The 24689-nt window shown below is 36.0% G+C and overlaps 1 protein-coding gene across 1 annotated transcript in view; it reads left to right on the top strand.

Annotated features, from left to right (window-relative positions):
• The window catches only part of BMT2 (base methyltransferase of 25S rRNA 2 homolog), a 95225-nt gene that overhangs the window by 58951 nt on the left and 11585 nt on the right, over positions 1-24689 (top strand). The window contains exon 4 of the mRNA XM_035020955.1: positions 14510-14624. Coding sequence (XP_034876846.1) covers positions 14510-14624 — 115 coding nt within the window. The remainder of the gene's footprint in view (positions 1-14509; positions 14625-24689) is intronic.

Below are 24689 nucleotides of genomic sequence, written 5' to 3'. Positions count from 1 at the left end.
AAAAGTAACATAGACCAAAAAGGAACACAGACAATATACAGTAACTGTCACCTTACAGGCAATACAATGGCACTAAATTCATACCTTTCAGTAGTTACCCTGAATGTAAATGGACTAAATGCCCCAATCAAAAGACACAGGGTATCAGATTGGATAAAAAAGCAAGATCCATCAATATGCTGTCTGCAAGAGACTCATTTTAGACCCAAAGTCACCTCCAGATTGAAAGTGAGAGGGTAGAAAACCATTTATCACGTCAGTGGACATCAAAAGAAAGCTGGAGTGGCAATCCTTATATTAGATTTTAAACCAAAGACTGTATGTAATAAGAGATGAGGGAGGACACTATATCATAATTAAAGGGTCTATCCAACAAGAAGGTCTAACAGTTGTAAGTATTTATGCCCCTAAAATGGGAGCAGCCAATTATATAAGCCAATTAATAACAAAATCAAAGAAACACACCGACAATAATACAATAATAGTAGGGAGCTTTAACACCCCACTCACTGCAATGGACAGCTCATCTAAGCAGAATATCAAGAAGGAAATAAGGGCTTTGAATGACACACTTCACAAGATGGACTTCACAGATGTATTCAGAACATTCTATCCCAAAGCAACAGAACACACATTCTTCTCAAGTGCCCATGGAACATTCTCCAGAATAGATCACATACTGGGTCACAAATCAGGTCTCAAGCAGTACCAAAAGATTGGGATCATTCCTTGCATAGTTTCGGACCACAGTGCTTTGAAACTGGAACTCAATCACAAGAGGAAAGTCAGAAAGAACTCAAATACATGGAGGCTAAAGAGCATCCTACTAAAGAATGAATGGGTCAATCAGGAAATTAAAGAATTTAAAAAATTGTCATGGAAACAAAGTAAAATGAAAACACTGCTGTTCAAAACCTTTGGGATGCAGCAAAGGCAGTACTAAGAGGAAAGTATATAGCAATACAAGTCTTTTTCAAGAAACAAGAAAGGTCTCAAATACACAATCTAACCCTACACCTAAAGGAGCTGGAGAAAGAACAGCAAATCAAGCCTAAACCCAGCAGGAGAAGAGAAATAATAATGATCAGAGCAGAAATCAATGAAATAGAAACCAAAAGAACAGTAGAACAGATCAACGAAACTAGGAGCTGGTTCTTTGAAAGAATTAGTAAGACTAATAAACCCCTGGCCAGACTTATCAAAAAGAAAAGAGAAAGGACCCAAATAAATAAAATCATGAATGAAAGAGGAGAGATCACAACCAACACTGAAGAAATACAAAAATTATAAGAACATTTTATGAGCAACTATATGCCAACAAAGTAGACAATCTGGAAGAAATGGATGCATTCCTAGAGACTTAAGAACTACCACAACTGAACCAGGGAAGAAATAGAAAACCTGAATAGACACATAACCAGCAAGGAAATTGAAGCAGTAATCAAATATCTCCCAACAAGCAGGAGCCCAGGGCCAGATGGCTTCCCAGGGGAATTCTACCAACCATTTATAGAAGAATTAATACCTAGTCTTCTGAAGCTGTTTCAAAAAATAGAAATGGAAGGAAAACTTCCAAACTCATTTTATGAGGCCACCATTACCTTGATCCCAAAACCAAACACCCCACCAAAAAGAATTACAGAACAATATCCCTGATGAACATGGATGCAGAAATTCTCACCAAAATACTAGCCAGTGGGATCCAACAGTACATTTAAAGGATTATTCACTACCAAGTGGGATTTATTCCTGGGCTGCAGGGTTGGTTCAACATCCGCAAATCAATCAATGTGATACACTACATAAATAAAAGAAAGGACAAGAATCATATGATCCTCTCAATAGATGCAGAAAAAGCATTTGACAAAGTACATCATCCTTTCTTGATTAAAACTCTCCACAGTGTAGGGATAGAGGGCACATACCTTAATATCATAAAAGCCATCTATGAAAAACCCACAGCAAATATCATTCTCAGTGGGGAAAAACTGAGAACTTCTCCCCTAAGGTCAGGAACACTGCAGGGATGTCCACTATCACCACTGCTATTCAACATAGTATTAGAAGTCCTAGCCACAGCAGTCAGACAACAAAAAGAAATAAAAGGCATCCAAATCGGCAAAGAAGTCAAACTCTCACTCTTTGCAGATGACATGATACTTTATGTGATTAACCCAAAAGGCTCCCCCCCAAAATTGCTAGAACTCATACAGGAATTCAGTAAAGTGGCAGGATATAAAATCAATGCACAGAAATCAGTTGCATTTCTATACACTAACAATGAGACAGAAGAAAGAGAAATTAAGGAGTCAATCCCGTTTACAATTGCACCCCAAACCATAAGATACCTAGGAATAAATCTAACCAGTGAGGCAAAGGATCTGTAATCAGAAAACTATGGAACACTCATGAAAGAAATTGAGGAAGACACAAAGAAATGGAAAAAATGTTCCATGCTTGTGGATTGGAAGAACAAATATTGTGAAAATGTCTATGCTCCCTAGAGCAATCTACACATTCAGTGCAATCCCTATTAAAATACCATCAGTTTTTTTTCACAGAACTGGAACAAATAATCCTAAAATTTGTATGGAACCAGAAAAGACCTCGAATAGCCAGAGGAAGGTTGAAGAAGAAAAGCAAAGCTGGTGGCATCACAATTCTGGACTGTAAGCTCTATTACAAAGCTATAATAATCAAGACAGTATGGTACTAGCACAAAAAAAGACATCTAGATTAATGGAACAGAATAGAGAACCCAGAAACAGACCTTCAACTCTATGGTCAACTAATCTTCGACAAAGCAGGAAAGAATGTCCAATGGAAAAAAGACAGTCTCTTCAACAAATGGTTTTGGGAAAATTGGACAGCCACATGCAGAAGAATGAAACTGGACCATTTCCTTACACCACACACAAAAATAGACCCAAAATGGTTGAAAGACCTCAATGTGAGACAGGAATCCATCAAAATCCTTGAGGAGAACACAGGCAGCAATCTCTTCGACCTCAGCCGCAGCACTGCTTCCTAGAAACATTGCCAAAGGCAAGGGAAGCAAGGGCAAAAATGAACTATTGGGACTTCATCACGATCAAAAGCTTTTGCACAGCAAAGGAAACAGTCAACAAAACCAAAAGACAACCTACAGAATGGGAGAAGATATTTGCAAATGGCATATCACATAAAGGGCTAGTATCCAAAATGTATAAAAAACTTACCAAACTCAGCACCCAAAGAACAAATAACCCAATCAAGAAATGGACAGAAGACATGAACAGACACTTCTTCAAAGAAGACATCCAAATGGCCAACAGATATATGAAAAAGTTGTCAGCATCGCTCGGCATCAGGGAAATCCAAATCAAAACCTCAATGAGATACCACCTCGCACCAGTCAGAATGGCTAAAATTAACCAGGCAGGCAACGAAAGATGTTGGCAAGGATGGGGAGAAAGGGGGAACCCTCCTACACTGTTCATGGGAAGCAAGCTGGTGTAGCCACTCTGGAAAACAGTATGGAGGTTCCTCAAAATGTGGAAAGTAGAGATACCCTACCCAGCAATTGCATACTGGGTATTTACCCCAAAGATACAAATGTGATCCAAAGGGGCACCTGCACCCCTATGTTTATAGCAGCAATGTCCATAATCGCCAAACTGTGGAAAGAGCCAGATGTCCATTGACAAATGAATGGATAGAGAAGTTGTGTTTTAGATATATACTGTGGAATGTTACACAGCTATCAAAAATGAAATCTTGTCATTTGCAACAACATGGATGGAACTAGAAGGTATACTAAGCGAAGTAAGTCAGTCAGAGAAAGGCAATTATCGTATAATCTCACGATACGTGGAATTTAAGAAACAAGGCAGAGGATCATAGGGGAAGAGAGGAAAAATGAAACAACGAAATCAGAGAGGGAGACAAACCATAAGAGACTCTTACTTTTAGGAAACAAACTGAGGGTTGCTGGAGGGGAGGGAGTAGGGGGATAGGGGGATGGGGTGGCTCGGTGATGGACACTGGGGAGGGTATGTGTTGTGGTGAGCGCTGGGTATTAGATAAGTCTGATAAATCACAGACCTGTACCCCTGACACAAATAATACATTATATGTTAATTTTTTTTAAAGTATTAAAAAAATCAAAGAACTGATAAGGCCATAATGCAAATTCTGGCAGGAACCCAGAACAGAAAGCAGAATCCAAAGTGGCAAACTTGAACTCTGGTTTTCATATTCCACTGTTACAGAGTTGAAGTTCCAAAGAACTGCTTTCTCAGTTTAAGAATGAACCAGAGTAAATCTACCTCATTCACCCAGAGCATGACAGACCCTGACAAGTTGAAACTACAGGACATCCCAAGCACACTCATAGTCCAAATTTACATCACCAACCTTGTTCAAAAAAATTTAGACCCTGAATTTATTTAGATAAAGTGATCCTACACTGGTGGTATCCCTGGTTAACTGACAGAAGCAAAAATAAATACTTCTGCTCAAAAATCTTCATATATAAGAAAAGTAAACCACTCAGAGTAAATAAGTCTATATGGGAACAAAGTGCTGTGATCTAAAGCCAGCAGATAGCAAGAACAGATCTAGAAAAGCCGCAGATACTAGAATTTATAACGTTTTTTATAAAAATAAACTATATTTAAAAAAGAAAAGAGGGGCACCTGGGTGACTTAGTTGGTTAAGCATCTGACTCTTGATCTCTGCTCAGGTCATTGTCTCAAGGTTGTGAGATGGAGCCCCAAGTTGGGCTCTTCACTGGGCATGGAGCCTGCTTAGAATTCTCTCTATCCCTCTCCCCTTCTTCCCTCCCTCTCTTAAAAAAAAAAAAAAAAAAATTGCTTGAAAATTTCTACAGGGATTAGAAATGTTAAGGACTTGTTAGCCTTTTGCAAAGCTAAAATTAAAAAATAGATCTTGTAGAAATAAAATAATTAAAATAACTCAGTATAGAGCATGAATTAAAGAGGAAATTATTCAGTTGGGTGAGACAGAGTAAGTGAAATTATCCATAATGCCATGTACAGACAGTATTCAAAAAATAGAATTAAAATGTTTAAAGACACAAGATAAAATGATGAGAAAGTCTAACCTCTTATTAGAGTTGCAGAAGGAGAGGAAAGAATGGGAATACAAACACTTACTAAAAGAAATCTAAAGATGTATTTCAGGCAGAAGGAAAATGAACCAAGATGGAAAGCCTGAGGTGAAAGAAGGAATGAAGAACCAAAAAACTGGTAAATATATTGGTAAATATAGGCATTTATCAAACAGAATACACCGAAAGACTAACATCAGTTGTGTGTAACAGATTTAAGTATCCTGAAGCCTTTGTGTGGTCTAGGAGAAGGTTAAGGTTATCCAGTAGTTAAATATACATTTTCCTAACAGAATAGAAACTGTAAAATTTTCAAATCAGCAAAATGAAAATATATCTATATAATTGTTAAAATTTTGAAGGAAAAATCTAAAACCACTTCTCAACCTTGGCTATACAATGCATGTACTTGGGGAACCGTTAAAAATCCCAATGCCCAGACTTCATCCTACACCAATTAAATCAGGATGTCTGAGATTTTAAAGTTCCCAGGGTGAAAAGAAACAGAACAGGTAGAACAGATGGAAAAGTATCAAGTAAGATAATAGATATAAATCAATGTATTTCGGTAAATCACATCAAAATCTAGGGGTGACTGGGTGGCACAGTCTGTTAAGCATCCGACTCTTGGTTTAGCCTCAGGTCGTGATCTCAGGGTTCTGAGATCAAGCCTCTAGTTGTGCTCTGCGCTTTGCTTGGAGTCTGCCCCTCCCACTGAATTCATTTATTTGAGAGAGAGGATACATGCACATAAATTTATTTATGTATGTATTTATTCATTAGAGAGTGTACATCAGGCTCCACGCTCAGTGCAGAGTCTGTTTGAGTTTCTCTCTCCCTCTGTCCCTCCCCCCATGTGTGCATTCTCTCTCTCTCTCTCAAATTTTTTTAAACAAAATGTAAATGATCTAAATACTCTGGTTAAAAGACAGATTGTCAGACTGGATTTAAAAATCCAGATTATGCTGCTTTTGAGAGACCTATCCAAAGCATAGACTTTAGAGTAAACATTATTTCTATAGATAAAGATTTTTTCAAAATGATAGATGTGATTTTACAGGAAAATATAACAATGTTTAATTCATATATGTCTAGTAGTGTAGCTTTAATAAATATAAAGCAAAAATTGACAGATAAATCTAGTCATTTTTCCATTATAGTTTGATAAATTTCAAACTTCTTAGGAAAATTATGAGTACTATAAATAATACCTTTATATTCATTAAAATTCATTAATAATTAATATTTTGCTACATTTGTTTCATATCTCTGTATATAGATATGTTTTTCCTTTTGTTTTTTTCTGAGCTCATTTGAGTTACATGCTCAAGTTTTTAGGGTTGAAGTATCACCAGAGATCAAGGAGATTTGCCTACATAGCCACAATACAATTATCATCACTCAGGAATTAACATTAGTATAGTTATATAAAAGTATAATCCAAATTTTCCAGATTGTTGCAATAATCTTTGTAACTGTAGTTACAGTTTGTTACAGCTGTAACATTGGTAATTGATTATTTGATACGAGAACCAAAGATTACATATTTAGTTGAATTATCTCTTAGGCTTCATTAATCTAGAACATTCCCTGTGGTATAGATTCGTGTAAAACATATTTGATAGGCATACTACACAGATTGTACTGTGTTCTCAGTGTAAGAGGGCACATGTCATTTTGTCTCATTCTCAGTGATGTTAAGTTCAATCATTTGACTAAAGTGTCCACCAGATTGCTTCACTATGAAGGTTTTTGTATTCTGTGGGGTTATACATGAAGACTGAGTGTATTTCCTGTTCCTTGATAATTTTCACTAGTGGCTTTAGTATCCATTAATGATTTTGCTTATATCAAGTTTGTTTTATTGTAGTTGTTAGAAAATGGTAATTTTTCAGTATCTTATTAGCTTAAACATTTATTGATTCTTACTCTTCTGTAAAGAACAACTTTCTTTTTGACTCTACCAGTCAGTACTACAGCAACATACTAAGTAAAATTCAGGATTTCTTTGCATTTCTTTTGTCCTTAAAATATTACCTATTAAGATTATTATAGTCCGAATGCTACGTTCAGAAGTTACTGAATTTTTTTTCCTCCCTGTTACTTGATACATACTAGGTTCCTTACTTTCTCGTCTTTTCATTTTGTGTTTTTAATTATCCCTGTGATCTAATTTTATTTTTTTAATATGTAAAACATTACTGATTTTAAAAGGTCTGAACTACAAAGTAGGGATACAAAGGAAGGTGTACTTAGATGTCCTGTCCCTTCCTTAAAACATCCACCTCATTTCCAAAACCTCTGAGGTTTTACTAATTCTGGTTTTCCGTCTTGAGGGCTTTTTTTTTTTCCCAAAAATGAAAAAAAATAATATCCTTTCAAATCAATTTACAGAGATCTTTCTTTTCTGCTTCCTCAAAAACAAATGGATTACTTTTAACCCCCCCCTCAAGAACTGAGAGAGCAAGCATTAAAAAGCAGTAAGACTATAGAGCATTTTAACAACATGATTAACAAACTGCCCTAATGGCTAAAACTAGAAAGGGTACCCCAAAACTCCAAAGTGATATTCATTTCAACCATACATGTAACTTTTATAAAAATGTTTTATAAAAATGTATAAAACGGGTGCCTGAGTGGCTCAGATGGTTGGGCATCTGCCTTTGGCTCAGGTCATGATCCCAAGGTCCTGGGATCAAGCCCCTCATTGGGCTCCCTTCTCAGCGGGGAGCCTGCTTCTCCCTCTACCTCTACTGTTCCCCCTGCTTGTGCTCTCTCATTCTGTCAAATAAATAAATCTTTAGAAAAAATGTATAAAACAAATGTAAGAGTCACATGAGTATATTCACTATTTTTTTTATTGAAATATAGTTGACACACAATGTTACATTAGTTTCAGGTGGACAACATAGTGATTTGACAACTCCATACCTTAGGCTGTGCTCACCACAAGTATGCCTACCATCTGTCACCATACAATGCTAGCACAATACCGTTGACTATATATTCCCTATGCTATACCTTTTATCCCTGTGACTTACTCATTCTATAACTGGAAGCCTGTATCTCCCATTGCCACTTCACCCATTTTATGCACGCTGCCCCCCCTTCTCTGGCAACCACCAGTTTGTTTTCTGTGTTTATGGGTCTGTTTCTGGTTTTTGTTTGTTGATTCATTTGCTCTTTAGATTCCACATGTAAATGAAATTGTGAAATTTTTCCTTCTCTTTCTGACTTACTTCACTTGGCATAATATCCTCTAGGTCTATCCATGTTGTTGCAGTTGGCAAGATTTTAATCTTTTTTATGGTTGAATAATGCTCCATTGTGTGTGTGTGTGTGCGCGCGCATACATATCATTGTATGTATATAAAATATACTATATGTATTCCATTGTGACTATCTATATATATACATATATATAGACACACACCCCACATCTTTATCCATTCATCTGCCAACGGACACTGGGTTGCTTCCATATCATGGCTATTGTAAATAATGCTGCAGTAAACATAGGGGTGCATATATTTTTCAAATGTTTTCATTTTCTTTGAGTAAATGCCCAGCAGTGGAATTACTGGGTCATGTAGTATTTCTATTTTTAAATTTTTGAGGAATTTCCATACTGTTTTCCCACAGTGGCTGACCCAGTTTGCATTCCCATCAGCAGTGTACAAGGGTTCCTTTTTCTCCACGTCTTTGCCAACACCATTCTTGTCTTTTTGATTCTAGCCATTTTGGCAAATATAAGTTAATAGCTCACTGTGGTTTTGATTTGCATGTCCTGAATTAGTGATATTAAACATGTTTTATGTATCTGTATGGTCACCTGTATGTCATCTTTGGAAAAATGTCTACTCTGGTCCTCTGACCATTTTTTAATTGTATTGTTTGGTTTTTTGGTGTTAAGATGTATGCCTGAGGAGACAGATATACAAAAATGTTGCTAGGACCCATGTCAAAGAGATTACTGCCCATGTTTTCTTTTAGAAATTTTATGGTTTCATGTCTCACATTTAGGTCTTTAATCAGTTTTGAGTGTTTTTGTGTGTATGGTATAAGAAAGTTGTCCAATTCTATTCTTTTGCATGTAGCTTCTAGTTTTGCCATTTATTGAAGAGATGGTCTTTTTTCCATTGTGTATTTTTTGCCTTCTTTGTTGTAGATTAATTGACCATTTAGGCTTGCATTGGTTTCTGAACTCTTTTCTATTGATCTGTGTGTCTGATTTTGTGCCAGTAACATACTGTTTTGAGTAGTACAGCTTTGTAGTAGTATATCTTGAAATCTGGGATTCTGATATCTTCAGCTTTTTCTTCTTTCTCAAGATTCTTCAGGGTCTTTTGTGGTTCCATACAAGTATTAGTATTACTTGTTCTAGTTCTGTGAAAAATGTTGTTGGTATTTTGACAGGGATTGCATTGAATCTATAGATTGCTTTGGGTAGTATGGACATTTTAACAGCAGTAATTCTTCCATGGGTATGGAATATCTTTCCATTAGTCTGTGTTGTCTTCATTTTCTTTCAGCAGTGTTTTATAGTTTTCAGAGTACAGGTCTTTCCCCTCCTTGGTTAAGTTTATGCCTAGGTATTTTATACTTTGGGGTGTGATGATAAATGGGATTATTTTCTTAATTTCTTTTTCTGCTACTTTGTTATTAGTGTGTAGAAACACAACCAATTTCTGTGTATTAGTTTTGTGTCATGAAACTTTACTGAATTCATTTATTCTGGTAGGTTTTTTTTTTTTTTGGTATAACCTTTAGGGCTTTTTATTTATACTATCATGGCATCTGCAAATGAGAGTTTTATACATCTTCCTTACCAAGTTGGATGCTTTTTATTTCTTTTCCTCGTGTGATTGCAGTGGCTGGGATTTCCAGTACTATGTTAAATAAAAGTGGTGAGAATAGACATCCTTGGCTCCTTCCTGATCGTAAAAACTTTGTTTTTCCACCATTGAGTATGATGTAAGCTGTGGGTTTTTCATATATGGCCTTTATTATACTGAGGTTTTTCCCCTCCTAAACTGACTTTGAGTTTTTATCACAAACAGATGTTGAGTTTTGTCAGACGCTTTTCCTGCATCTGTTAAGATTTTTATCCTTTTTGTTGATGTGTTGTATCACATTGATTTGCAAATATTATAGCATCCTTGCATCCCTGAAATACTTCCCACTTGATCGTGATGAATGATCCTTTTTTTCAAAGGATTGTTGAATGCCATGGTTGGCTAATATTTTGTTGAGGATATTTGCATCTATGTTTATCAGCAATGTTGGCTTATAGTTTTTTATTTTTGTAGTGTCTTTGTCTGGTTTTGGTATCAGGCTGATGTATCTTGGCCTTGCAAAATGAATTTGGGAATCTTTCTTCCTAGTCAAGTTTTTGGAATAGTTTGAAGGGTACAGGTATTAACTTTTCTTTAAATGTTAGAATTCACCTGTGAATCCATCTAGTCCTGGACTTCTGTTTGTTGGGAGTTGTGTTTTTTTTATAGCTGATTGAATTTCATAACTAAAAAAATCAATATGCAGATTTTCTATGTTTTAATCAGTTTTGGAAGATTGTATATTTCTAGGAATTTATTTTTTCTAGGTTGTACAGTATTGAGCATATAATTTTTAATAATCTATTATTTCTCTTTCATTTCTGATTTTATTTATTTGAATCCTCTTTTCTTTCTTGATAAAATTGATAAATCTTTAGCCAGACTTATCTTTTCAAAGAAGCAACTCTTGGTTTTATTGGTGTTTACCTTTGTCAGGTCTCTTTCATTTATTTTTGCTCCAGTCTTTATTATTTCCTTTCTTCTACTAACCTTGACCTTTGTTCTTCTTTTTCTAGTTTAAGGTTAGATTGTTTGAGCTTTTTCTTGTTTCTTGTGGTAAGCCTGTATCACTATAAATTTCCCTTTTAGAACTCCAAAGATTATTTGGGCCATTGTGGTTTTGTTTTCATTTTTCTCCATGTACCTTTGATTTCTTTATCAACTCATTGGCTGTTCAGTAGCCTATTGTTTAATCTCCACTTGTGTTTTTTCCAGTTTCTTCCTTGTGACTGATTTCTAGTTTCATACCATTGTGGTCAGAAAAGATGCATGATAGGATTTCAATCTTAAAATTTATTGAGACTTGTTTTGTGGACTAACATGTGATCTGTCCTGGAGAATGTTTCCCATGCACTTGAAAAGAATGTATATTCTGTTGTTTTGGGATGAAATGTTTTGTGTATATTTCTTAAGTCCATCTTAAGATGGTCTAATGTGTTGCTCACAGACGGTTTTCTTGTTGATTTTCTGCCTGTATAATCTATGCATTGATGTAGGTAGGGTATTGTTAAAGTCCTGTTTATGTATTACTCTGTTTTTCCATTTATGTCTTGATACTTTATATATTTAGGTCCTCCAATGTTGAGTGCATAGATATTTACAATTTTTATATCCTCTTGTTGGATTGACCCCTTTATCATTATGTAGTACCCTTCTTTGTGTTTTGTTAGTCTCTGTTTGAAGGTCTACTTTGTCTGATACAAGTATTGCCACTCTGACCTTTTTCCATCACTTCCATTTGCATGGAACACCTCTTCTCATCCTTTCACTTTCAGTCTGTATGTAAGTCTGAAATGAGTCTCCTCATCCATTCTGCCATCCTTCATCTTTCAATTGGTGCATTGAGACCATTTACATTTAAAGTAATTATTGATGTCCTTATTGTCATTTTGTTAATTTTTTTCCTGTATTTTGTAGTCCTTTTCTGTTCCTCCTCCTTTTGCTCTCTTTACTTGTGACTGAAGACTTTCTATAATATTACGCTTGATTTTATTTTTTATCTATTCCCTTGTCCACTCTCATGCGCTCTCTCTCAAAAAAAAAAAAAAAAAAACTATTGTTTAGGCATGTGGTCATAGGTAGTAAGACTATAAAAGGCAATGAAGAGAATGATTACCATGAAAATCAGGATAGTGGCTACAATTACACAAAGGGATGAAGGATGTCATCAGGGAGGGTCATGCTTCCAGGGTGTAGGCAGTGTTTCATTTCTTGACCTGGATGGTAATTACTTGGATGTTCACTATATGATTATTCTTTAAACTGTAAATATGTGTTTGATGCAAATAAATTAAGGAGCTGAACCAAAGAATTTGAAATGGACTGAGGTACATACTGAGAATAAATCCATGATATTGTTATTGGTGATTGTATCATAATGTTGAATTAACTTGAATGATTTAGAATACTCCATCCAGATAGAAAAATTTACAAGAAGCACTTTTTAAGAGACTGTCAGGAATTTGCTAGCCAGTTTACCAGAATCTACTAGTATATAATTTAATATGAGGCAAATTCTGCTTTTACTATGTTCAGGAAGATCATTACTGGATTAACCACAAAAAAATTCCATCTATAACATTAACAGCTAACAATTTTGAGCACTTGCCATGTAGCAAATATTGATCAAGCATTATAAATGCATTATCTCATTTAATCCTGGAAACAACTCATAAGTGTGGGCACCATAATTGTCCCCATATTACACAGGTGAAGGACAGAATCAGGTTTTGATCCTCATCTCTCTGATTCCAGAACTCTTGTTCTTAGTCCCTATAATCCTACTTGAAGCCAGGGTTATCTAATAGTGTATATGTTATTATTGTTACAGATACTCATTTATTCTAACTGGTTATGATTTGAGTATTCAAATTTGTGTTCAGCAGCAAATGTCAGCTAAATGCCAGGCATTCCTATGGCCCCTGTCTACTGGATCTTTTGCTCTGTTTAGCAGCTTGGTACCTGTGTCACATATGTTTGCTGGCATCTTTATTCCTTGGAACCTAGTGTATTATGATATTTCAGGTATCACCAAACTTAATTCAACTTTACAGATCTTTTTTTGTTATATGCCTCACCCAAACTACATATTAAGCTGCTTCCTGGGTGGCTGCAGTACTGGAAATTACCTCTTGGAGTGGCTCTTTTCACTGGCAGAGTTGCTAGCTATTCCTTTCAAGAACCGACATTCATCTAGAGGTCATTGTCAGAGGTATTGAGTCTTTTTACAGATATGGACAATGAAGGCCATCTTGAGTTATTCCCTTATACCCTCATAGCTCTTTTGTTGAGTTCTTAATTAGTTCATATTGTTTTTATCATATTATACCCTGCCATATACTCTCAAGTGGTGATGGTGGTCATTTCTATAAAATGTTAGGCATCGTGCTCTTCATAAAAAATACAACCCCTATTTATTGCATTCCTTTTCTGAAAAATATCAACTTTGTTATTTTGACTTATAGTGCCTTTTTCAGGAGCTTAACCTTCTGTCTGTAGTTTAACATCTCCCAGTGGATCCAAAGGAAAATGGTAGCCAAAGTGTAAGGAAGAGAAGCTGGAAAGGTTCTCTCTGCCCTTTATACTTCAGAGAACCAAGATTCTATTTTTACCCAATTATTCGCCTATATTTTATTTCCTTTACTTTTCCAATATGTTCTCATAAATTTTTTAAAGGAAGTTATCAAAGGAAATGGAATATGTCTGAACTTTAATTTTATTATTGCTTTACTATCTGAACAGGCTTGGGTCCAATAAAATCCAGTTTCCTTTATCCTTACTTGCTACTACATAGATTGATAGTTGTAGGTGACCAGCTTTATACAATAGTAGAAAAAAGAAGGTACACAAAACCAGAAATGACTGTTTTTGGACATGAGAAAAGCTCTTGCACACAATAAAAATTTTTCATAAGTTTAAGAACACTATTTATGATGTTCTGTTGGTTCCTTTAAATTCCTGAGACAAATTGAAGTGAAGTCCAAGGACATTGTTATATTGACTAATGAGATTTGATTTGTGAATGCGTTCTTTTATCTACAAGGACAGTTTTCAAAGTGTGGTCTGGGGATCTGAGACCCTTCCAGGATCTCTGTGGGTGAAAAATTATTTTAATAATACTAAGATGTCATTTGTCTTTATTACTCTTTCTCTCATGAGTGTAGAGTTTTCCGAACTACATGGCATGTGATGTTACAACAGCCTGTACACAAAAGCCCATATGAGAATTCATCTGTCCTCTATTAAACCAGGCATTAAAGACACTTGAAAAAATGTAAAGCAATACCTCACTTTTTGTTATCTTTCTAATCTAGACTTTGCATCTTAAAAGTATAATTTACATTTTTTAAAAAGCCTATTGCAGCATGTTAAATTAATGAATTAATGTTTTTTCACTACTCAGTTTAATTTCAAATATGATACTAAGGTCTTTAGGGCCTTCAGTAATTTTTAAATGTGTAAAGGGATCTTGAGACCAAAAATTTAGCCAATGATTTTTATGATCTTTTTGTCTTATACTTTGTTTTATCCTGTAAAAGTTGAACTGAAAATCATCTATTTTTAGGTTGCTACAGACCTCAGGAAAGATCAGATTACTTGATGTTGGCAGCTGCTTTAACCCATTTCTGAAGTTTGAAGAATTTCTAACTGTTGGCATAGACATTGTACCTGCTGTAGAGGTATGCATAGCTCTGTTTTGTTTTGAGACTTGAAGATATTGAAAAGCTGTCTTTATAATCCTAAAATAGCAAGTGTTTTGTCTTTGAACAAGTTGGTATGAAATTTCTATTCAAAAGCAAATAAATATTCCATTAAATTTTTGAGCATTTAGTTGACAAATTGGTACTGGTCAAAATAATACAGGTTTTTATTTATTTTGTTTCCTGTTTATCTATTGTTGTAATCAAGAGACTTTAGTAGATTGCAAAGATTTCCAGATAGCTGTTAGGTTTGGGCTTTTTGTTTGTTTGAGGTATCTTTTTCTGAAGTGTACTGTGATGTAGCGCCGTTATGGAATAATGTCAAGAGCAAGGGCTTTTGAGACAGTTAAAACTTTATTAAATCCCAGCCATTTGTACTTAGTAGGTGAAACTACTTAAAATGTTTCCCCTGCTTTTAAAATTAGATTTTTTTTTCTTAATGACAAATTCATGTATACTTTTGATAAGGCATTAGGCACCAAAATTTTTTACAAATTGCATTTTTAATGTTATAAAGAAAGAGAATGTGTTACAGTGTAAATTTTTCACTGTGCTGCTATATTCCTAGCACCAAGAATGCCTAGTACATGAAGTACTCATTAACTACATCGTGAATAAAAGAATAGAATCTTATTTCAACCTGGGGTTGCAACTCTGAGCCTGTTCTCTTATCTATATGATGGGGTTAGTAATGGACCATATTTCATAGGACAGTTGTAATGTCTAGTTAAGAAGTATTTAAAACACTTAGCACAGTGCCTATTACATAGTGAATGCTAAAGAAATGTTTGCCATTCTTACTGAAAAGTTCCAGAGATTGAACTTTCACATGAATCCTTTGAATTTTGACGAAAAAATGCTAACAAACTATTACCATTATCTCTACTTCTGAAAGGTGTACAGATGTTTGCTTTATGGTAAAATAGCTGATCTTAGCTTATCACTGCAAAGAATTCCTGTGCCATCAGGACCTATACTTCTAAAATGCATTTGGCTTTGTACATGGATTTTCTTCTTTCGTCAGGACACACATTAGAGATATCCTTTAGGGACTGCTGAAATAAGATAACCATTTGATCTAAACTTTGGGCTCAGATAAATATTAAATTTGTTTATACAGAGAGCCATAAACTTTAAACTGTAAAGTCATTGGGGAAGACCACAGAACTTCTTTATATAAGTTCAGAAGTAGAATCAGAATGCTATAACTAATTTTAAAACAAAGAGACTTTCACTTCCAGCCAAAATGGAGTAACAAGGACCAGATTGATCTTTCCTCTACCTAAAGCAACAAAAAGTGGACAAAATATAAGTAATTTACAAGACATTGAATATCGGGTGATAAAGGATGATGATCACTGAAAGACTAAAAACAAAGAAGTTGAGTCCTACTTTTGCACCAGCATATGGCCTTCAAAGACTTTCTAGGACATGACAGAGAGGGAATCCCAGGCAAAGCCCAGCTGATTCCCTGAGTTGTGGAGGTAGAGCTGAGAGTCCTAAGCCAAGGCAGCTAGGGTTCAGAGAACAGAGTACTAATTATGTGATAGCCAGAGGCAGAGTCCTCCTTGAGTACTCAGCTGAGTACTGGTCAGTACATGACATGTGTGAGAAAACTACATGAGACTCGAACTGCACTAGAAAGGAGTCGAGGTTATAGTGCCTGGCACTTATATAGGGTGAAAATAGTACCTGTTCCCATCAGCCATACTAGAAACCTAAACAATCACAGTGCATTAGGTATGAGTACACAGAAGAGTCTTACCTGAGTACTAGAAAATATTTAGCCTTAGACTGTCCAGTCCCACCTAACAAATCTTAGAAGACCCAAAAAGATCAAAGTGTCTCCAGGTAATTTAACTACATCCCAGAACAAAGCTCAAGAATATTCATAGCAGTACAATGCCATCCAGCACCCAACAAGGTAAAAATCCATGTTAGACATCCAATAAAGAAATTACCAGCCATAATCAACAAAGACCAACCCTGAACTGACATAGATGTTAAAATTAGGAAACAAGGACATAAAATAGAATGACCGTATTCTGTATGTACAAAAAGTTTAGAGACCTAGAACATACTTAAAAATACCAAATCTAACTTCTAGGGATGGATAATACCATGTAGGATGTGAAACACATACTAGATAGAATTAAGCCCATTAGATGTTGCAGAGGAAAAGTTAAATTGAAGACATGACAATAGAAACTATCCAAAATTAAATATGAAAATAATTTTTTAAGTTGGAAGAACATCAGTGAGCAATGAGATAATATCAAGTGGCCAAATACAAGCATAATTGGAGTCCCTCCCACAAGGCAGTGAGATTAAAGAAATAATGGCCTAAAATTTTCCAAATTTGATAAAAGCTATAAATTCACAAGTCCAAGAAGCTCAATAAGCCCACAAGCTCAAGAAACAAAATTACACCAAGGGACATGGTAATAATCCCCCCCCCCAACACATACACAAAATCAAAACACAGTGATAAAGAGAAATTCTTAAAAGGAACCAGATTTTTTTAAAAAGACATGTTAAAATACTGAAAGATAATAATTTGTCACCAAGCAAAACTATCTTTCAAAAATAAAGACAAAATATTTTTCAGACATTCAAAAGCTTCAAGGATTCAACATCTGCCAATTTACATTTCAAGAAATGTTAAGGAAGAAGTGCTTCAACCAGGTGAAAATACATATCTACACAAAATGATAAAGAACATACATAGTTGTAAAAAAATGTAGTTTTTTTCTTTATTATTTAAACTCTCTAAAAGACAACTGACCATTATTATGGGTTGAATTCTTTCCTATTCCTCCTTGGAAAGATATGTTGGAGTCTGACTTCTGGTATGTTACTTTATTTGGAGATAGGGTCTTTACAGAGATAATAGTTAAAATGAGGTCATTAGGGTGGGTTCTTATTCAATATGATTGTAATATTCTTATAAAAAGAAGTCCTGGCTTAGAAAAACACACACACTCGCAGGGAGAATGTCATGTGAAAGCAGAGGGGTGATGGTTCTACAAGCCAAAGACCATGAAGATTGCCAACAACCAGTAGCTAGAATAAAGGCATGAACGGATTTTCCTTCACAGCCCTCAAAATGACCAACCCTGTAGACACCTTGATCTCAGACTTTTAGCCTCTAGAAGTGTGACAAAATACATTCTGTTTAAGCCACCCAATTTGCAGTATTCTGTTATAGCAGTCTTAGCAAACTAATACATCCATTTAAACAAGAATAATATGGAGTGTGGTTTATAAGTTAAAAATATGACAGTAATAGCACAAAGGATGAAATTAGAGAAATGGAAATATATGCTATTTTAAGGGCATTATGTTATATATGAAGTAGTGAAATACTTGAAGGTAGACTATTAGTTAAAGATATATACATTAAATCCTAAAGAACCACTGAAATAAGAGTTAAGGCTAATAAGCCAATAGGGGCAATAAGATAAAATCATAAATTCATTTAATTCAAAAGATGGGAGAAAGAAGATAAAGGCTATAATGAAGAGATGGGACAAACAAAATAAATATAGATTTAAACCTTAGTGTATCAATAATTACATTAAATAGGCTGCAGTCTTGATCTCCTGGCTGTAGAGGCCAAGGGAGCCATGTATTCCTTGTTCTATGGCACTGTAATAGTGTCATCCAGAAAGCAGATCAAACCCCCTGTCTGGCATCTCAGTTTTTGCAACTGCTGCCAGGGTACATCACTGCATCCCTGGCTCTGGTGCCCAGTAAGGCTTACACTCATGGGTCCCACAGAACTATAATCAATGAAGAAAGTTCCTTAACAGCTCTGCCCTCTAGGGCACAGCAAGAGGCATCAGACCTAGGAGCTCAGGCTTCCTGTGAAGGAAGATTATTAGCTAATCATCACAACTACAGCCTGAGTGGCAGACTTCTAATTAAACACACATCTTGGGTCTGACTATAATCCTTTCCAGAGACTTCTGTGGGTGGGCCCTATCTTTGAGCTCATTCTCTGCTGTGCTCCCAAGTGCCAGTGCCTGGAGGGGAGCTGTACATGCATTTGGTGCCCCAGTTTTTGTAGGTGCCTTCAGGGAACACCCCTTGATCACCTGGCTCTGGTGCTGGGATAGGGGGTGGAGGACTAGCATTCCTGGGCCCCATGGGACTGTGGCGCTTGGAGAGATTTTTCTTGGCAGACTAGCAGGCTTCCACCCCCCGGGCACTGCACAGACAACAGACTGAGGCACACTCCCCAGTCTTTCTGTGAAGGAGGCGTCTTTGCTTGGTCTGGGGCTTTGGCCTTAGTGACCTCCTTCAGATTTGGCACACATTTAGTGTCATACAAAGCTGCTCTCAAGGAACATAGGCTCAGGACACCATATTGCATTCTCCGTTTGCCTTGCTCCACCTCATTACCATCACCCAAAAAAGACCTTATACACTTGTCTGGAGCCCTGATCACTTTGCCACCCAGGGGATACCTCCAGATGGCCTGGTTCTTATGGCCAGTGGAGGCTTACATTTGTGGTCCCACAGGACTGTAATATATTTACATACTTTTAAAAGCTGATGCCTGGAGGTCTGGCTTCCAGTCAGCTTCAGTCTAGGTACTGAAATCATCCCCCACCAGGACGCTGACAGGTCTTGGCACATCCTCAACTACTGGAAGCTATTAAAAATGTAATAGGCTGCTTGGACAAGCATAAAGGTTTGAAAGACAAACAAGAACTGAGACAGAGTTGAATAACAAGTTTCATCTCCTACACGAGGCCACTCCTTCAAGACTGGAAGAGGCTGTGGTGTCATCTGCTATATAGAAACCAACACAGAGAGTCAAGTAAAATGAAGAAAGAGGGGAATGTGTTCCAAATGGGAAGAAAAAAAAAAAAAAGATAAAACTTAAGGGAAAAAAATTAATGAAATGGAGGTAAGTGATTTACCTAATAAAGAATTCAAAGTAATGGTCATGAAGATGCTTACAAAACTGGAGAGAGGAATGAATTAACACAGTGAGAACTTCAACAAAGAGATGGAAAATAGGAGAAGGTACCAAATAGAAGTCACAGAGCTAAAAAATATAACTGAACTGAAAAATACACTAGAGGCCTATTTCAACATGAGACTAGAAGCAGCAGAAGCATCAGTCAACATGAAGACAACACAGAGCAGCAAAGAAGAATGGAAAATGGAGAAAATATTAAAAGCAGCAAGCAAAAAACAACTTACTGCATACAAATGAACTCCCATAAATCTATAAGCAGATTTTTCAGCAGAAACTTTACAGGTGAGAAGGGTATAGCATTTTATGTTCAGAGGACTGAAAGAAAAGATCCTCTACCTGGCAAAGTTATTCAGAAGTGACAGAGAAACTATAAAACACAGATGGAGGAAGATGAAGATGACACAAAGAAATGGAAAGATATTCCATGTTCATGAATTGGGAGAACAAATATTGTTAAAATTCTATACTACCCAAAGCAGTCTAGAGATTTAATGAAATCCTTATCAAAATACCAATAGCATTTTTCACAAAACTAGAAGAATACTAAATTTTTATGGAACCATAAGAGACTCCAAATAGCCAAAGCAGTCTTAAAAAATAAAACTGGAGGTATCACAATTCCAGATTTCCAAGTTATAATACAAAGCTGTGATAATCAAACAGTAGAGTACTGGCATAAATATAGACACATGGATCAATGGAATGGAATAGAAAACCTAGAAATAAACCCACAACTATATGGTCAATTAATCTTTGACAAAGGAGAAATTTATATACAATAGGAAAAAGTCTCTTCCATAAATGGTCTTGGGAAAACTGGGCAGCTACATGTAAAAGAATGGAACTGGACCACTTTCTCACACCATACACAAAAATAAACTTAAAATAGATTCAAGACCTAAATGTGAGACCTGAAACCATAAAAATCCTAGAAAAAGAGCACAGGCAGTCATTTCTCTGACATGGGCCATGACAACATTTTTCTAGATAAGTCTCCTAAGGCAAGGGGGGAAAAAAAGCAAAAAAGAAACTTTTGGGACTACATCAAAATAAAAAGTTTCTGCACAGCAAAAGAAATGATCAACAAAACAAAAAGACAAGCTACTGAATGGGAAGATATTTGCAAGTGAAGGGTTAGTATCCAAAATAGATGAAGAACTTACAACTCAACACCAAAACCACAAATAATCTTATTTAAAAATGGGCAGAAGACATGAATAGACGTTTCTCCAAAGAAGACATAACAGATGGCCAATAGACACATGAAAAGATGCTCAATATCACTCATGAGGGAAAGGCATATCAAAACTACAATGACATACCACCTCACACCTGTCACAATGGCTAAAATCAAAAACAAAAGAAACAACAAGGGTAGGCAAGGATGTGGAGAAAAAGGAACCCCCATGCAGATGGGAATGCAAACTGGTGCAGTCAATGTGGAAGACAGTATGGAGGTTCCTCAAAAAGTTAAAAATAGAACTGCCCTACAATCCAGCAATCACATTACTGGGTATTTACCCAAAAAATACACAACCACTAATTCAAACAGCTATATGCACCCCTGTTTATAGCAGCATTATTTGTAATATCAAACTATAGAAACAGCCCAAGTGTCCATCAATAGATGAATGGATAAAGAATAAGTGATAGGTAGATAGGTAGATATGCAGTGAAATATTCAAAGGGTGCCTGGGTGGCTCATTTGGTTAAGCATCTGATACTTGATTTCAGCTCAGGTCTTGATCTTAGGGTCATGAGTTCAAGCCCCATGTTGGGCTTCACAATGGGTGTGGAACCTATATCTCTCTCAGAGAGAGAGAGAGAGAAAATAAATCTTACTCAGCCATAAAAAGGAACAAAATCTTTCCATCTGTAACAACATGGATGAAGCTAGAGAGTATAATATAATGCAAAGTGAAATAAGTCAGAGAAAGACAAATACTGTATGATCTCATACATGGAATTTAAGCAAAACAAATGAGCAAAGGGGGAAAAAAGGAGAGAGACAAATCAAGAAACAGACTCTTAACTATAGAGAAAAAACTGAGTTACCAGAGGGGAGGTGGGTCGACAGGTCCAAGAGATGATGGGAATTAAAGAGTGCACCCATCATGGTAAGAAAATAATTTTGGGCATAATTGAGGAAATTTGGTATGTATTGCTTATTTAAAATCCAACAGTAAATGTCTTAGGTGTGACTTTTTTTTTTTTTTAAATCTTTTTTTTTTTTAAGATTTTATTTATTTATATGACAGAGAGAGACAGCGAGAACAGGAACACAAGCAGGGGGAGTGGGAGAGGGAGAAGCAGGCTTCCCGCTGAGCAGGGAGCCCGATGTGGGACTCGATCCCAGGACCCTGGGATCATGACCTGAGCCGAAGGCAGACACTTAACGACTGAGCCACCCAGGCGCCCTAGGTGTGACTTTTTAAAAGAAAAAGTGGAGGAGAGAGTTTCCAGACAAACAAAAGCTAAAGGATTTCATCACCACTTAACTGGCCTTAGGAGACATGTTAAAGGAACTTCTTTAAACTGAAAACAGAAGGCACTAATTAGTATTAAGAAAAAATAGGAAAGAATACATCTCACCGGAAAGGTTAATATATGGTAAATATAGTGGATTAATCACTTATAAAGATTAAAAGACAAAAGTAGCAAAAATAAGTGATTATAATAGTTAAAGGACACACAAGATTAAAAGATCCAAAATGTGATGTGAAAAACATAAAACATGGGGATGGGTAATAATGTTAAGCTTTACAATGTGAACAATTTAAGATGTTATCAACTTAAAATAGAGTGTTAGAGATCTGAGTTCTGTCTAAGCCTCATAGTGACCACAAAGCAAAAATTTATAATAAATACACAAAAGATAAAGAGACAGGAGTATAAGCATACCAGTAAGAAAGTCATCAAACCACAAAGGAAGAGAGCAAGAGAAAAGAAAGGAACAAAGTGGAACTACAGAAACAGCCAGAAAATAATTATCAAAATGGAAATAAGCACATACCTATCAATAATTGCTTTAAATAGGGGCACCTGGGTGGCTCAGCCATTAAGGGTCTGCCTTCGGCTCAGGTCGTGATCCCAGGGTCCTGGAATCAAGCCGGGCATCAGGCTCCCTGCTCGGTGGGAAGCCTGCTTCTCCCTCTCCCAATCCCCCCTGCTTGTGTTCTTGCTGTCGCTCACTCTCTGTCAAATAAATAAATAAAATCTTAAAAAAAAAAATTGCTTTAAATATAAATGCATTAATTTTTTCAATAAAACTGTTGAATGGATAAAATAAACAAGACTCATCTGAAAGACTCACTTTTTTTTTTTTTTAAGATTTTATTTATTTATATGACAGAGAGAGAGATAGTGGGAGCAGGAACACAAGCAGGGGGAGTGGGAGAGGGAGAAGCAGGCTTCCCGCCGAGCAGGGAGCCCGATGCGGGGCTCGATCCCAGGACCCTGGGATCATGACCTGAGCTGAAGGCAGACCCTTAACGACTGAGCCACTCAGGCGCCCCTGAAAGACTCACTTTAGATGTAAGGGGAAATACACAGACAAAAAGTGAAGGGTTGGAAAAAGATATTCTATGCTAATGAAGTCCAAAGGAAAGCTGGCATAGCTATACTTTTATCAGACAACAGACTTTAATGTAATAAGAGACAAGGTTATCAAAAATGATAAATGAGTCAATCCAGTGAGAAAATATAACATTTGTAAATACGCGTTCAACATAAGAGCATCTATATATAAGGGAAATATATATTTAGATCAAAAGGGAGAAATAGCAATACAATAATAATAGGGGACTTTAGTACCCTACTTACATCAACAGATAGCCCACTGGTCTTAAATGACACATTATACCAGATGGACTTAATAGGTATTTGCAGAACACTTCATTCAAAACAACAGAATGCACCTTCTTCTCAAATGAAAGTACAGCATTTTCCAAGACAGATCATAGGTCTTGGAAATACTTGCATTATATCATATTTAAGAGGATTAAAATCATATCAACCACCTTTTCCAACCACAGTGGTATGAAAGGAGATATTTACACAAAACTAGAAAATTTACACATGTGAAGATTAAACATGCTATTAAACAACCAGTGGGTCAAAGAAGAAATCAGAAGAGAAATAAAAATAATTTGAGACAAATGAAAATAGAAATGGAACACACCAAAATTTATGGGATGCAGGAAAGCAATTCTAAAAGGGAAGTTCATAGCCATAAATGCCTACTTCAAGAAACAAGAAAAGTTTCAAACAACCTAACTGTACACCTCAAGGACCTAGGTAAAGTACAAAAAAATGTCCAAAGATAGAAAGAAGGAAATAAAGATCAGAGCAGATGTAAATGAAATAGAGACTAAAAAGACAAATAGAAAAGATTAATGAAATTAAAAGCTGGTTTTTTGGAAAAGATAGACAAACTTGACAAACCTTTAGCTATACTCACCAAGAAAAAAAGAAAGGGTTCAAATAAAATCCAAAATGAAACAGATGTTACAGTTGATATCACAGAAGTACAGAGGATCATAAGAGACTATGATAAACAATTGTATGCTAACAAATTGGACAACCTACAAGAAATGAATAAATTCCTAGAAATAATACAACCTACCAAGACTGAATTAAGATGAAATAGAAAATCTGAACAGACTGGCTACTACTAAGTGGACTGAATCAGTAATCAAAAACCCTCCAACGTGAAAGACCTAAATGTGAGACAGGAATCCATCAGAATCCTAGAGGACAACACAGGCAGCAACCTCTTTGACCTCAGCTGCAGCAACTTCTTGGTAGACACGTTTTCAAAGGCAAGGGAAACAAAAGCAAAAATGAACTATTGGGACTTGATCATGATAAAAAGCTTTTGCACAGCAAAGGAAACACTCAACAGACCCAGAAGACAACCTACAGAATAGGAGAACATATTTGCAAATGTCTTAATCAGATAAAGGGCTAGTATCCAAAATCTATAAAGAACTTACCAAATTCAACACCCAAAAAATAAATAATCCAGTCAAGATAAGGGCAGAAGACATGAACAG

The sequence above is a fragment of the Mirounga leonina genome, unplaced genomic scaffold (assembly GCF_011800145.1).
Source record: "Mirounga leonina isolate KUSES-001 unplaced genomic scaffold, KU_Mleo_1.0 Mir_174, whole genome shotgun sequence".
NCBI classification, from domain to species: Eukaryota; Metazoa; Chordata; class Mammalia; order Carnivora; family Phocidae; genus Mirounga; species Mirounga leonina.
The sequence above is the reverse complement of the archived record's forward strand: the minus strand, read 5'-3'. Positions and strand labels throughout refer to the sequence as shown.